Source organism: Taudactylus pleione, unplaced genomic scaffold (assembly GCF_031769625.1).
Source record: "Taudactylus pleione unplaced genomic scaffold, aTauple2 ptg001781l, whole genome shotgun sequence".
Lineage (NCBI taxonomy): Eukaryota > Metazoa > Chordata > Amphibia > Anura > Myobatrachidae > Taudactylus > Taudactylus pleione.
Window position 1 is genome coordinate 1,272,409 of NW_028286178.1, and position 12,713 is coordinate 1,285,121.

Genomic DNA, 12,713 nt, shown 5'->3' on the forward strand with positions numbered 1-12,713 from the left:
GGAATGTAATGTATAACGGTGTCCTGCCAGTGTGACTAAGTGACGGTATAGTACACTAGTACATCTGTGCGATGTGCAGGAATGTAATGTATAACGGCGTCCTGCCAGTGTGACTAAGTGACGGTATAGTACACTAATCATCTGTGTGATGTGCAGGAATGTAATGTATAACGGTGTCCTGCCAGTGTGACTAAGTGACGGTATAGTACACTAATCATCTGTGTGATGTGCAGGAATGTAATGTATAACGGTGTCCTGCCAGTATGACTAAGTGACGGTATAGTACACTAGTCATCTGTGTCATGTGCAGGAATGTAATGTATAACGGCGTCCTGCCAGTGTGACTAAGTGACGGTATAGTACACTAGTCATCTGTGTCATGTGCAGGAATGTAATGTATAACGGCGTCCTGCCAGTGTGACTAAGTGACGGTATAGTACACTAGTATATCTGTGTGATGTGCAGGAATGTAATGTATAACGTTGTCCTGCCAGTGTGACTAAGTGACGGTATAGTACACTAGTACATCTGTGTCATGTGCAGGAATGTAATGTATAACGGTGTCCTGCCAGTGTGACTAAGTGACGGTATAGTACACTAGTCATCTGTGTCATGTGCAGGAATGTAATGTATAACGGCGTCCTGCCAGTGTGACTAAGTGACGGTATAGTACACTAGTCATCTGTGTCATGTGCAGGAATGTAATGTATAACTGTGTCCTGCCAGTGTGACTAAGTGACGGTATAGTACACTAGTATATCTGTGTGATGTGCAGGAATGTAATGTATAACGGTGTCCTGCCAGTGTGACTAAGTGACGGTATAGTACACTAGTCATCTGTGTCATGTGCAGGAATGTAATGTATAACGGTGTCCTGCCAGTGTGACTAAGTGACGGTATAGTACACTAGTACATCTGTGTCATGTGCAGGAATGTTATATATAACGGTGTCCTGCCAGTGTGACTAAGTGACGGTATAGTACACTAGTCATCTGTGTCATGTGCAGGAATGTAATGTATAACGGTGTCCTGCCAGTGTGACTAAGTGACAGTATAGTACACTAGTATATCTGTGTGATGTGCAGGAATGTAATGTATAACGGTGTCCTGCCAGTGTGACTAAGTGACGGTATAGTACACTAGTACATCTGTGTCATGTGCAGGAATGTAATGTATAATTGTGTCCTGCCAGTGTGACTAAGTGACGGTATAGTACACTAGTACATCTGTGTCATGTGCAGGAATGTAATGTATAACGTTGTCCTGCCAGTGTGACTAAGTGACGGTATAGTACACTAGTCATCTGTGTCATGTGCAGGAATGTAATATATAACGGTGTCCTGCCAGTGTGACTAAGTGACGGTATAGTACACTAGTCATCTGTGTCATGTGCAGGAATGTAATATATAACGGTGTCCTGCCAGTGTGACTAAGTGACGGTATAGTACACTAGTCATCTGTGTCATGTGCAGGAATGTAATATATAACGGTGTCCTGCCAGTGTGACTAAGTGACGGTATAGTACACTAGTCAACTGTGTGATGTGCAGGAATGTAATGTATAACGGTGTCCCGCCAGTGTGACTAAGTGACGGTATAGTACACTAGTACATCTGTGTCATGTGCAGGAATGTAATATATAACGGTGTCCTGCCAGTGTGACTAAGTGACGTTATAGTACACTAGTCATGTGCAGGAATGTAATGTATAACGGTGTCCTGCCAGTGTGACTAAGTGACGGTATAGTACACTAGTCATCTGTGTCATGTGCAGGAATGTAATGTATAATTGTGTCCTGCCAGTGTGACTAAGTGACGGTATAGTACACTAGTCATCTGTGTCATGTGCAGTAATGTAATATATAACGGTGTCCTGCCAGTGTGACTAAGTGACGGTATAGTACACTAGTCATCTGTGTCATGTGCAGGAATGTAATGTATAACGGTGTCCTGCCAGTGTGACTAAGTGACGGTATAGTACACTAGTATATCTGTGTGATGTGCAGGAATGTAATGTATAACGGTGTCCTGCCAGTGTGACTAAGTGACTGTATAGTACACTAGTCATCTGTGTCATGTGCAGGAATGTAATGTATAACGGTGTCCTGCCAGTGTGACTAAGTGACGGTATAGTACACTAGTCATCTGTGTCATGTGCAGGAATGTAATGTATAACGGTGTCCTGCCAGTGTGACTAAGTGACGGTATAGTACACTAGTATATCTGTGTGATGTGCAGGAATGTAATGTATAACGGTGTCCTGCCAGTGTGACTAAGTGACGGTATAGTACACTAGTCATGTGTGCCATGTGCAGGAATGTAATGTATAACGGTGTCCTGCCAGTGTGACTAAGTGACGGTATAGTACACTAGTATATCTGTGTGATGTGCAGGAATGTAATGTATAACGGTGTCCTGCCAGTGTGACTAAGTGACGGTATAGTACACTAGTCATCTGTGTCATGTGCAGGAATGTAATGTATAACGGTGTCCCGCCAGTGTGACTAAGTGACGGTATAGTACACTAGTACATCTGTGTGATGTGCAGGAATGTAATGTATAACGGTGTCCTGCCAGTGTGACTAAGTGACGGTATAGTACACTAGTACATCTGTGTGATGTGCAGGAATGTAATATATAACGGTGTCCTGCCAGTGTGACTAAGTGACGGTATAGTACACTAGTATATCTGTGTGATGTGCAGGAATGTAATGTATAACGGTGTCCTGCCAGTGTGACTAAGTGACGGTATAGTACACTAGTCATCTGTGTGATGTGCAGGAATGTAATGTATAACGGTGTCCTGCCAGTGTGACTAAGTGACGGTATAGTACACTAGTCATCTGTGTCATGTGCAGGAATGTAATATATAACGGTGTCCTGCCGGTGTGACTACGTGACGGTATAGTACACTAGTCATCTGTGCGATGTGCAGGAATGTAATGTATACGGTATCCTGCCAGTGTGACTAAGTGACGGTATAGTACACTAGTCATCTGTGTGATGTGCAGGAATGTAATGTATAACGGTGTCCTGCCAGTGTGACTAAGTGACGGTATAGTACACTAGTCATCTGTGCGATGTGCAGGAATGTAATGTATACGGTATCCTGCCAGTGTGACTAAGTGACGGTATAGTACACTAGTACATCTGTGTCATGTGCAGGAATGTAATGTATAACGGTGTCCTGCCAGTGTGACTAAGTGACGGTATAGTACACTAGTCATCTGTATCATGTGCAGGAATGTAATATATAACGGTGTCCTGCCAGTGTGACTAAGTGACGGTATAGTACACTAGTCATCTGTGTGATGTGCAGGAATGTAATGTATAACGGTGTCCTGCCAGTGTGACTAAGTGACGGTATAGTACACTAGTCATCTGTGTCATGTTCAGGAATGTAATGTATAACGGTGTCCTGCCAGTGTGACTAAGTGACGGTATAGTACACTAGTACATCTGTGTCATGTGCAGGAGTGTAATGTATAACGGTGTCCCGCCAGGGTGACTAAGTGACTGTATAGTACACGAGTCATCTGTTTCTGAGTACACTAGCCTGCTATTCCAGGTGACGGTATGGAGCTACAGTACTTTTACCTGCTTTTCCGGGTGCTGGGATGGAGCTCTGAGTATATTAGCCATCTGTTCTGGGTGCTGGTATGGAGATAAAGTACGTTTGGGACTTGGTTCCAAAATACAGTTTTGAGTGCATTAGCATCCGTCCTAAGTGCCGGAATAGACCTCTGACCATCTTTACCAAATGTTACAGATGGCGGATGGAGCTCGGAGTACGTTCGCCAGCTTAGCTGAGTTCCAGAATGCAGCTCTGTGTACGTTAGCCATCTGTTTCAGGTTTCACTTTAGTATGTTAGCCAGCCATTCCTGGTGCCGGTAAAGAGCTCTGAGTGTGTAAGCTACCTGTTCGGGAGCCTAGATGGAGCAGTGAGTACTTCTGCTGTTCTTTGTGCCGGAATAGAGCTCTGATAACCTTAACCAACTGTGTCAGGTGGTAGATGGAGCTGTGCGTACGTTAGCCAGCTGTTTCAAGTGCCAGAATAGGGCTATGAGAACCATCTCTTCCAGCTGTCCCATTGGGTCTCCCAGTACCTTAGCCATCCATTCTGGGTGTCAAAATAGGGATCTAAATACTCACGCCCTTTATTGCAGCTGCTGGAATAGGTGTTGGAGTAGTAGCTATATCTATTTGCCAGAACAGGTGTTAGGTTACTAATTCCATCTCTTCCAGCTCCTGGAATAGATGTCTCAGTACCATAGGTGGACCTAGAACTTTGTCCCCACAGCAACATTTTGAAGGGACCCCTGCAGAACAAACACACTCTGAGGGAGGGAATCTGCATACGAGGGGTCCACAATAACAAGTCACCCATTAGTCTGCCCCCAATACTGGAACACTGTTGATAACATCATCATAACTAGGGAGGGAGCTATTAACCCTCTCACCTAGGAAGGCTCAAGCCAACCATGGTTACCAAGTCACTAATAGAGGGAGGGCACCTGAGAAGCTGGGTCAGTGAACTTCTGAGAAACAATGACCAAGACTCTATGGCTCTGGGATTGAGGGGATTTAGTGGTCACTCAGTGTAATCTTATGTTTTTATGGACAACATGATAGCATAGTGGACAGCATTTCTACTCCGCACTGGGGTCATGGATTTAATTCCTGCCTAAGGTCCTGTCTGTCTGGATTTTGTATGTTCTACCCGTGTTTACATTGGTTTCTTACACTGGTAGGTTAGTTGGCTTCTGTCATAAATACATATTAAAGGGAAGGGAAATGGGAAATGTCACCGCACAGGTTTCAATTCACCGTATAATAAAGTAATTAATTATATGGGATAAAAATAATTGCTATTGTATCCACTCTATAATCAATTATTCCCCTCAGGGTATGTGTAGAATTGTGGAGGTGCTTCTCAGAGTAATTAGAACAATGTAAAATAAAATGTGGGAGGTCTGGGCCAGCCACAAAAGACTCTATAGAGAGAGCACGCAAAATAGCAAGTTATCACCCATTATTATCTGACTAAAGTTTAACCTTTAATTGGATTGTTAGAAACAAAGTAAAATTGAACTCACACTTACATATAACCGATATAGACAAGTTGACAAAACTACAGTATATTGTAATCACTGTAGTTATTGGTCATTTAAAGGTGAAGTATTACAAAAATTACATAGATACATCACTAACATAAATGTTAAAAGGTCTTAATGTAAAAAACACCAGGTACAGAATAATAAAACAAAATTTGTTCCCTATGTAGGACATGAGATGATCACCATCAATGATAGATCTACAACAAAAACCCCTAAAGTAAAGAAATAAAAGTTGGGTGTATCCAGTTATGCAGCTAGGCTCTGCTGTTCCCCCTCATACAATGTAGAGGAGAGGGAATTAGATCAGAATCTTTATCCCAGACTTCTCTATACACCCCCCTTTGAGATTTGATTGTTTCAATACTTGTATTTCCCAGTGATTGTCATACCAACCTAAGAATCCTCTCATTGTTTGTCCAGTACTTGTGGCAAGACAACCAACAGCAGAGATTGGGGTTGATGAAGTGGATCACTGTTGACTTCTTTTCAAAGGGTGATTGCGCTAGCAGATCTCTCATTCCCTCTCCTCTACATTGTATGAGGGGGAACAGCAGAGCCTAGCTGCATAACTGGATACACCCAACTTTTATTTCTGTAGGGGTTTTTGTTGTAGATCTATCATTGATGGTGATCATCTCATGTCCTACATAGGGAGCAACTTTTGATTTATTATTCTGTACCTGGTGTTTTTTACATTAAGACCTTTTAACATTTATGTTAGTGATGTATCTATGTAATTTTTGTAATACTTCACCTTTAAATGACCAATAACTACAGTGATTACAATATACTGTAGTTTTGTCAACTTGTCTATATCTGTTATATGTAAGTGTGAGTTCAATTTTACTTTGTTTCTAACAATCCAATTAAAGGTTAAATTTTAGTCAGATAATAATGGGTGATAACTTGCTATTTTGAGTGCTCTCTTTATAGAGTCTCTTGTGGTTGGCCTAGACCTCACACCTTTTCTTTTACATTGTTCTTTCATAAATACCCCTAGTGTGTATGTGTGTGGGCTGTCCATGTGGTAGGAAATGTCGATTGTAAGCTCCACTGGGGCAGAGAGAGATGTCAGTGACTAAATATTCCCTGTAAAGCGCTGAGTAATATGTGCGCACTATTTAAGTAACTGGTAAGAAATAGCTTCTAATAATTATATTTATTTCTAGATTTCTGTACAGTGAGGAGTCAGATCCTTGTTACTAGACGTCACGTGAGTGTGAGACGTGTCCTCTATAAATCACTGATCACTGAGGATGGACATGGACAGGAATCGCATGACTGAGAGGATACTAAATCTCACCCTGGAGATCATCTACCTGCTGATTGGGGAGGTGAGAGGGTCTGGGAGTGTCACAGTGACATAATTTATATCTATAGTAATAATACAGGGACATGACTGGGGAGGTGAGGGGATCTGGGAGTGTCACAGTGACATCACTTATATCTATAGTAATAATACAATGACATGACTGGGGAGGTGAGGGGATCTGGCAGTGTCACAGTGATGTAACTTATATCTATAGTATTAATACAGGGACATGATTCTGGAGGTGAGAGGGCCTGGGTGTGTCACAGTGACATCATTTATATCTTAAATAATAATACAGGGACATGACTGGGGAGGTGAGGGGATCTGGTAGTGTCACAGTGACATAATTTATAGCTATAGTAATAATACAGGGACATGAATGGGGAGGTGAGGGGATCTGGGAGTGTCACAGTGACATCACTTATATTTATAGTAATAATACAGGGACATGACTGGGGAGGTGAGAGGGTCAGGGAGTGTCACAGTGACATCACTTATAGCTACAGTAATAATACAGGGACATGAATTGGAAGGTGAGGATTATCTGGGAGAGTCACAGTGACATCACTTATATCTATAGTAATAATACAGGGACATGACTGGGGAGGTGAGGGGATCTGGGAGTGTCACAGTGACTTTTTTTCAAAGAGAAAAGTAGAGTCTTTTACTACGGTGCACCATTATGTCAGTCCACATTAATCATTCCTTAGTTAAAACATATTAATCTTTATTTATATTCAATTAAAATTATGACATTTAAGGGTTACCACAACTGACAGGGGTTGTCACAGTGACATCACTTTTCTATAGTAATAATACATGGACATGACTGGGGTGGTGAAGAGGATCTGCACTCAAAGTATCTTTTTGAATACACAGGATTACATAGTAATGAAGACATCTGATGACTGTGAGACGTCTGGCAGTCATCCCTGTGTGTCAGGAGAACAGAGCAGGGCCCAGAGCCCCATCACGGTGCCTCCACCTCTCTCACTGATACACAAGATAGACAATGACAAGAAGATCATCGAACTCACCAACAAGATCATTCAGCTGCTGACTAGAGAGGTGACTTCTGGGACATTATATAGTAACACCAGGGGATGTGTCTGGGTGATGACTGGAGAGGTGACTGCTGGGAATGGGACATTATACAGTAACACCAGGGGATGTGTCTGGGTGATGACTGGAGAGGTGACTGCTGGGAATGGGACATTATACAGTAACACCAGGGGATGTGTCTGGGTGATGACTGTATCATTGTGTGTGTCAGGTTCCCATAAGGTGTCAGAATGTCATTGTCTATGTCTTAATGCAGGAGGGGGAGTATATAGAGGGACACAAGGGTCTGTACAAGGACGTGATGATGGAGAATCGCCGGCCTTTCACATCACTGGGTAAGACGAGACTGTCATTTATTGTACAGGGGAGAGCAGGTATAGGGGCCCCCTAAATACACACATCATCTGATAAACACATATATATAATGAACTCAGTAATTTTGTGTCTCCTACAGATGGACCCAGTAATAAAAATGCCCCAGAGAGATGTCCCCGTCCTCTTTATTCCCAGGTTTGTACAGAGGAGGTTCACAGATTCCCACAGTTAGATGGGATTTATGGTCTCAATAATATACCAAAGTGACTGTTCATTGTATGATATGTAAAGTGGATGTATTTATGCCCGATATGTAATAAGACAATGCTTTTATTAGCTTTTTTAAATATTGGGCATAAACAGGATCAGAAGCTCTGGGTTTTACAACCTATCACTTCATAAATAAACCTTTATAAGTCTAATGCACTGGAGTTTAGTCTCGAGTAATGACATCAGACAATATTAAAGTGTTATTTTATTGTTTTGTTAGGTTGACGATTTGGCTAATATTAAAATAGAAGAGACAGAGGAAGAAGAGACATATGTGACTGACAAGGCAGAAGATATAGAGGGAGGAGAGACGTATGTGACTGATATGAAGGCAGAAGATATAGAGGGACAAGATGAGATGTATGTGACTGATATGAAGGCAGAAGATACAGAGGTAGAAGAACAGACGTATGTGACTGATATTATGGCAGAAGATAAAGCGGGAGAAGAGACGTATGTTACTGATATGAAGGCAGAAGATATAGAGGCAGAAGAAGATACATATGTGACTGATAATAGCACAGAAGATATAGAGGGAGAAGAAGAGACGTATGTGACTGATATGAAGGCAAAAGATACAGAGGGAGAAGAAGTGACATATGTCACTGATATGAAGGCAGAAGATATAGTGGGAGAAGAAGAGATGTATGTGACTGATAATAAGGCAGAAGATATAGAGGGAGAAGAAGTGACATATGTGACTGATATGAAGGCAGAAGATATAGAGGGAGAAGAAGAGACATGTGTGACTGATAATAGCACAGAAGATATAGAGGGAGAAGAAGAGACATATGTGACTGATAAGGCAAAAGGTATAGAGGGAGAAGAAGAGACATATGTGACTGATATGAAGGCAGAAGATATAGTGGGAGAAGAAGAGATGTATGTGACTGATAATAGCACAGAAGATATACAGGGAGAAGAAGAGACATAGACTGAAAATAGCACAGAAGATCTAGAGGGAGAAGAAGAGACGTATGTGACTAATGATAAGGCAGAAGATTCAGAGGGAGAAGAAGTGACATGTGACTGATATGAAGGCAGAAGATATAGAGGCAGAAGAAGATACATATGTGACTGAGAATAGCACAGAAGATATGGAGGCAGTAGAAGAGACTTGTGTGACTGATAATAAGACAGAAGATACAGAGGGAGAAGAAGAGACGTATGTGACTGATAATAAGACAGAAGAGAAAGACGGAGAAGAAGAAACGTATGTGACTGATATGAAGGCAGACGATATAGAGGCAGAAGAAGATACATATGTGAGGGGTGATGAGCAGTGTAGAGAGGAGGAAATCCGTACAGATATCAGCACAGGTGAGTAATAAACACTTATTACAGGAAAAAAGCCAGACATTCTCTTTGCTCAGGCACTTTATGGGGTGGTCACAGGATATAGAGCAGATGCCGGCATCTTGGATGAAAACAGATGTTTATTGAATCAAATCAAATGTCCTAAAAATGACAGTACTACCAGGTGAAGGTAATAGAATACACAGAGCATACAGATGCTTTCATAGTTTTAGCTGTAACTAATCCAGGCTACTACTCAAATTTTACTTGTGAATCAGTCGGGATGTTTGTACAGTAATCCCCCTGACTTACGCTGGCTGCCTAGCGCTTCTATAGAGCACTGTTTCTATTATATGGCATTTTTCTGTTTTGCCCTTGTAAAATAATTGGATTTTACACTGAGGCTGGACGTGCATAATATTGTACTAGTGGAGCCGGGTTTAGTTTACACGTGAAGAGAGCTGGTAACATGATTGGAGACCGGTGTGGTATATAAGGTTGATATTCATTATGTGGAAACTGAGAAATGTTGACGTGATAGAATGTGAACCGTCCCTGGTTGTGACTTACCGGCTCCCGGCAGCAGCGGCGTATCCAGAGAAGTCTTCCGGGTCCGGGCAGTCATGTGATGAGTAGTTTCAGTGCAGACATCTGATGGAGTGGCTGTTCCGGGAGGTATTCTTCTCTAACCCTGAAGTGAGTATCTTGGAAGTTATGTTTTCTTTTAGTTCTATCATCAGGAGAAACTCTTCTAGCTGATTATATAACTAAAAGTTACCCACTTCATGTCCACCTACTGCCAAGGGTGGTAACTGAAGCGCTGACAGCGCCAGCTTTATATCCCAAGGCTCTGAATGCATATATGGCGGCTGTATATGTTATACACCCTGCTAGAAAGTCTTTACTTTTGGAATCAGAGCCAACTTTCTCAAATTTATATGTTAGAAAATGTACGTTAGATGAAATCTCCAAGGGACCACCATGGCATCTATTAGGAAGGCTGATTGATCCTTGACCTTGCAACAACACCTGGCCATTTTATTGTTGAATTGAGAAACCATTAGATCTATCTCTTGCTGACCCCCATATAGTTATCAGACTGTTAAAGGCTTCTGGATGCTGAGACCATTCCCTTGGAAGTATAAACTGGCCACTCTGAAAGTCCATCTTCCAACTCTCTATTCCTGAAATAATACTGCACATATCGCTGGAACATGAATCTCCGCTGAAGATAGGATCTGAAAGGATTCTCTCATTGCCAGGGAACTTTTTACAGCTCCCCTGATGATTTATGTATGCTACTGCTGTAATGTTGTACGACTTGGTTATTATAGGTTTTCTGTTGGCAAAAAGACCCTGGCTAGTTGGGTATTGAACACTTCAAAACTTTCCTGCGTTGACTGAGAAGCATCTTGGAATTTTGGTAATTGGTAACCCAGACATGGAACTCTAGGATGTTCACTGTCCTTATCAGATCTGCTTGAAGAGCCTCTATTGACTTTGCTTTGAAAAGCAAATCATCTAAATAGAAAACTAGGGTTCGCAAAATACGCGATATAGCGCGTTTTGACGCGCTACAGCAAACTGGGGACCCAGATTTAAAAACTGATCAGGTACTGTAGGACCCGCTGGCTCTGTTTGTGCTGTTGTAGCTAATGGCAGCGCTGCGACGTCTCCCCCAGTCAATGGCTGCGCTGCAGCGTCTCCCCCAGCCAATGGGCGCGCGGCGTTTCCCCCAGCCAATGGGCGCGCGGCATCTCCCCCAGCCAATGGGCGCGCGGTGTCTCCCCCCAGCCTATATGCGTGGCATCGCCCCCCGCGGCTTCTCCCCCCAGCCTGTATGTGCGGCGTCTGCCACCAGCCTGTATGTGCAACGTCTCCCACCAGCTTGTATGCGCGGCATCTCCCACCAGCTTGTTTGCGCGGCATCTCCCCCCACGGCGTCTCCCCCCATCCTGTATGTGCGGCATCTCCCACCAATTTCCTTAGGAAGAAAAGGCGTTGCAGAGCATTCCCAACTACTGATGAAATATGTGACAACCACAATAGGTCATCAGAAAAGTTGATTCCTAAAAACGTAATCCCACTAACCCTCTGAGCCATTTAAAAATAAGGCTCGGGGGGCACTTTTCCTACTTATTCTAAAATCTATCACTACCTCTTTGGTTTCTTTTATTATTCAGCAGCAAATTATTACCCTTAATGAGTTGATCCACTTCTGTCCTGTAACTCTCCTCATCCCCATCACTGATTAAACCCACTATCGTGGTGTCTTCAGCAAATTTTATAATTACGACTGTGCCATGTGCTGCATCTCTTCTGGGCTGCCTGATGGTCAGCCTGACCTCAATGTGTTACCCATTTGGTCAAGGGTAGACCCTGGGTACATCTGCTGGCTAATCTAACCCTTTTAGAGAGAAGGCTGTTGCCGTGTATCCAGCCACCCCTCTTTCATTAGGCAGGGTGGCCTTTCCACATACTTCTGGCTGCCGGCTGACAATCTGTATTGATCAACAGCTGACTTTACCATATAGAGCGTGCCAGTATCTCCAGTGCTGGTCTCTCACTGTGATATGCCTGCTGTGCAGGGCTACCTTGAAAGTACTGCCTCTAAATATCCCAGCTGCCTCTGTTAGGGTGGGTACACACCTAAATGACCGACACACACTTAAAAGATTTAATGAATGACGTGCAGCATAGCCAATCACACGATATCGCATGCAACCATGGGAAATCAGGCATACACACTGCATGATATGCGTGATTTGTCATCCCAATCTGCCCAAAATGGGACAATATTGTGCAGGTGTGTACCCAGCCTTAGAACTCTGTTTCACCAAGCTTTTCATAGAGTATTGAGCAGATGGATCCTAATGAGATGCCTATCTCCTTCTCTAACTAGGCCATGGTCACCCTGGCGTCCACCTTAACTATGGCCTTCATGGCAGCAATGTTGTCGTCTGTGGTGGCAGACACAGGTGGGCTGCAGTGCTTCTCGTCTTTCGGGACCATCTCCCATGCCGAAATTCTGCAAACAACTAAAACAGTGATCCAGGATGGTGCTTTCTCCCCAAAAGCAACTTGTAACCGGTCACAATTCTCCTGCTGTTGCAGACTACTCTTGTAGTTGTAGAAGATCATGGCTCTCCAGTGGCCTCTGCTGATCTCCATAAGGAATTTGTAATGGAAGTGAACAAGCTGACTACTTTGGTGTGCAGTGCTGCTTATATACAGTTCTGTGCTTTAACCAGAGATTACACTTCAGAACCAAACAGTCAGATTTTGTCTATCTATGCTCTGCACATCCACAATCTTATTGCACACCCCCCACATGCTTGATAT

General features: G+C 42.9%; 2 protein-coding genes across 2 annotated transcripts in view; one reads left to right on the plus strand and one right to left on the minus strand.

The window, feature by feature from the left end:
- LOC148436381 (uncharacterized) overlaps positions 1–12,713 on the minus strand; it is a 381,341-nt gene that overhangs the window by 250,143 nt on the left and 118,485 nt on the right. The gene's annotated exons all lie outside the window — the stretch shown is intronic.
- LOC148436385 (uncharacterized) overlaps positions 1–12,713 on the plus strand; it is a 155,132-nt gene that overhangs the window by 4,684 nt on the left and 137,735 nt on the right. The window contains exons 2-7 of the mRNA XM_088464952.1: positions 6,286–6,450; positions 7,308–7,496; positions 7,747–7,825; positions 7,945–8,000; positions 8,296–8,816; positions 9,289–9,395. Coding sequence (XP_088321078.1) covers positions 6,373–6,450; positions 7,308–7,496; positions 7,747–7,825; positions 7,945–8,000; positions 8,296–8,816; positions 9,289–9,395 — 1,030 coding nt within the window. The 5' untranslated portion in view covers positions 6,286–6,372. The remainder of the gene's footprint in view (positions 1–6,285; positions 6,451–7,307; positions 7,497–7,746; positions 7,826–7,944; positions 8,001–8,295; positions 8,817–9,288; positions 9,396–12,713) is intronic.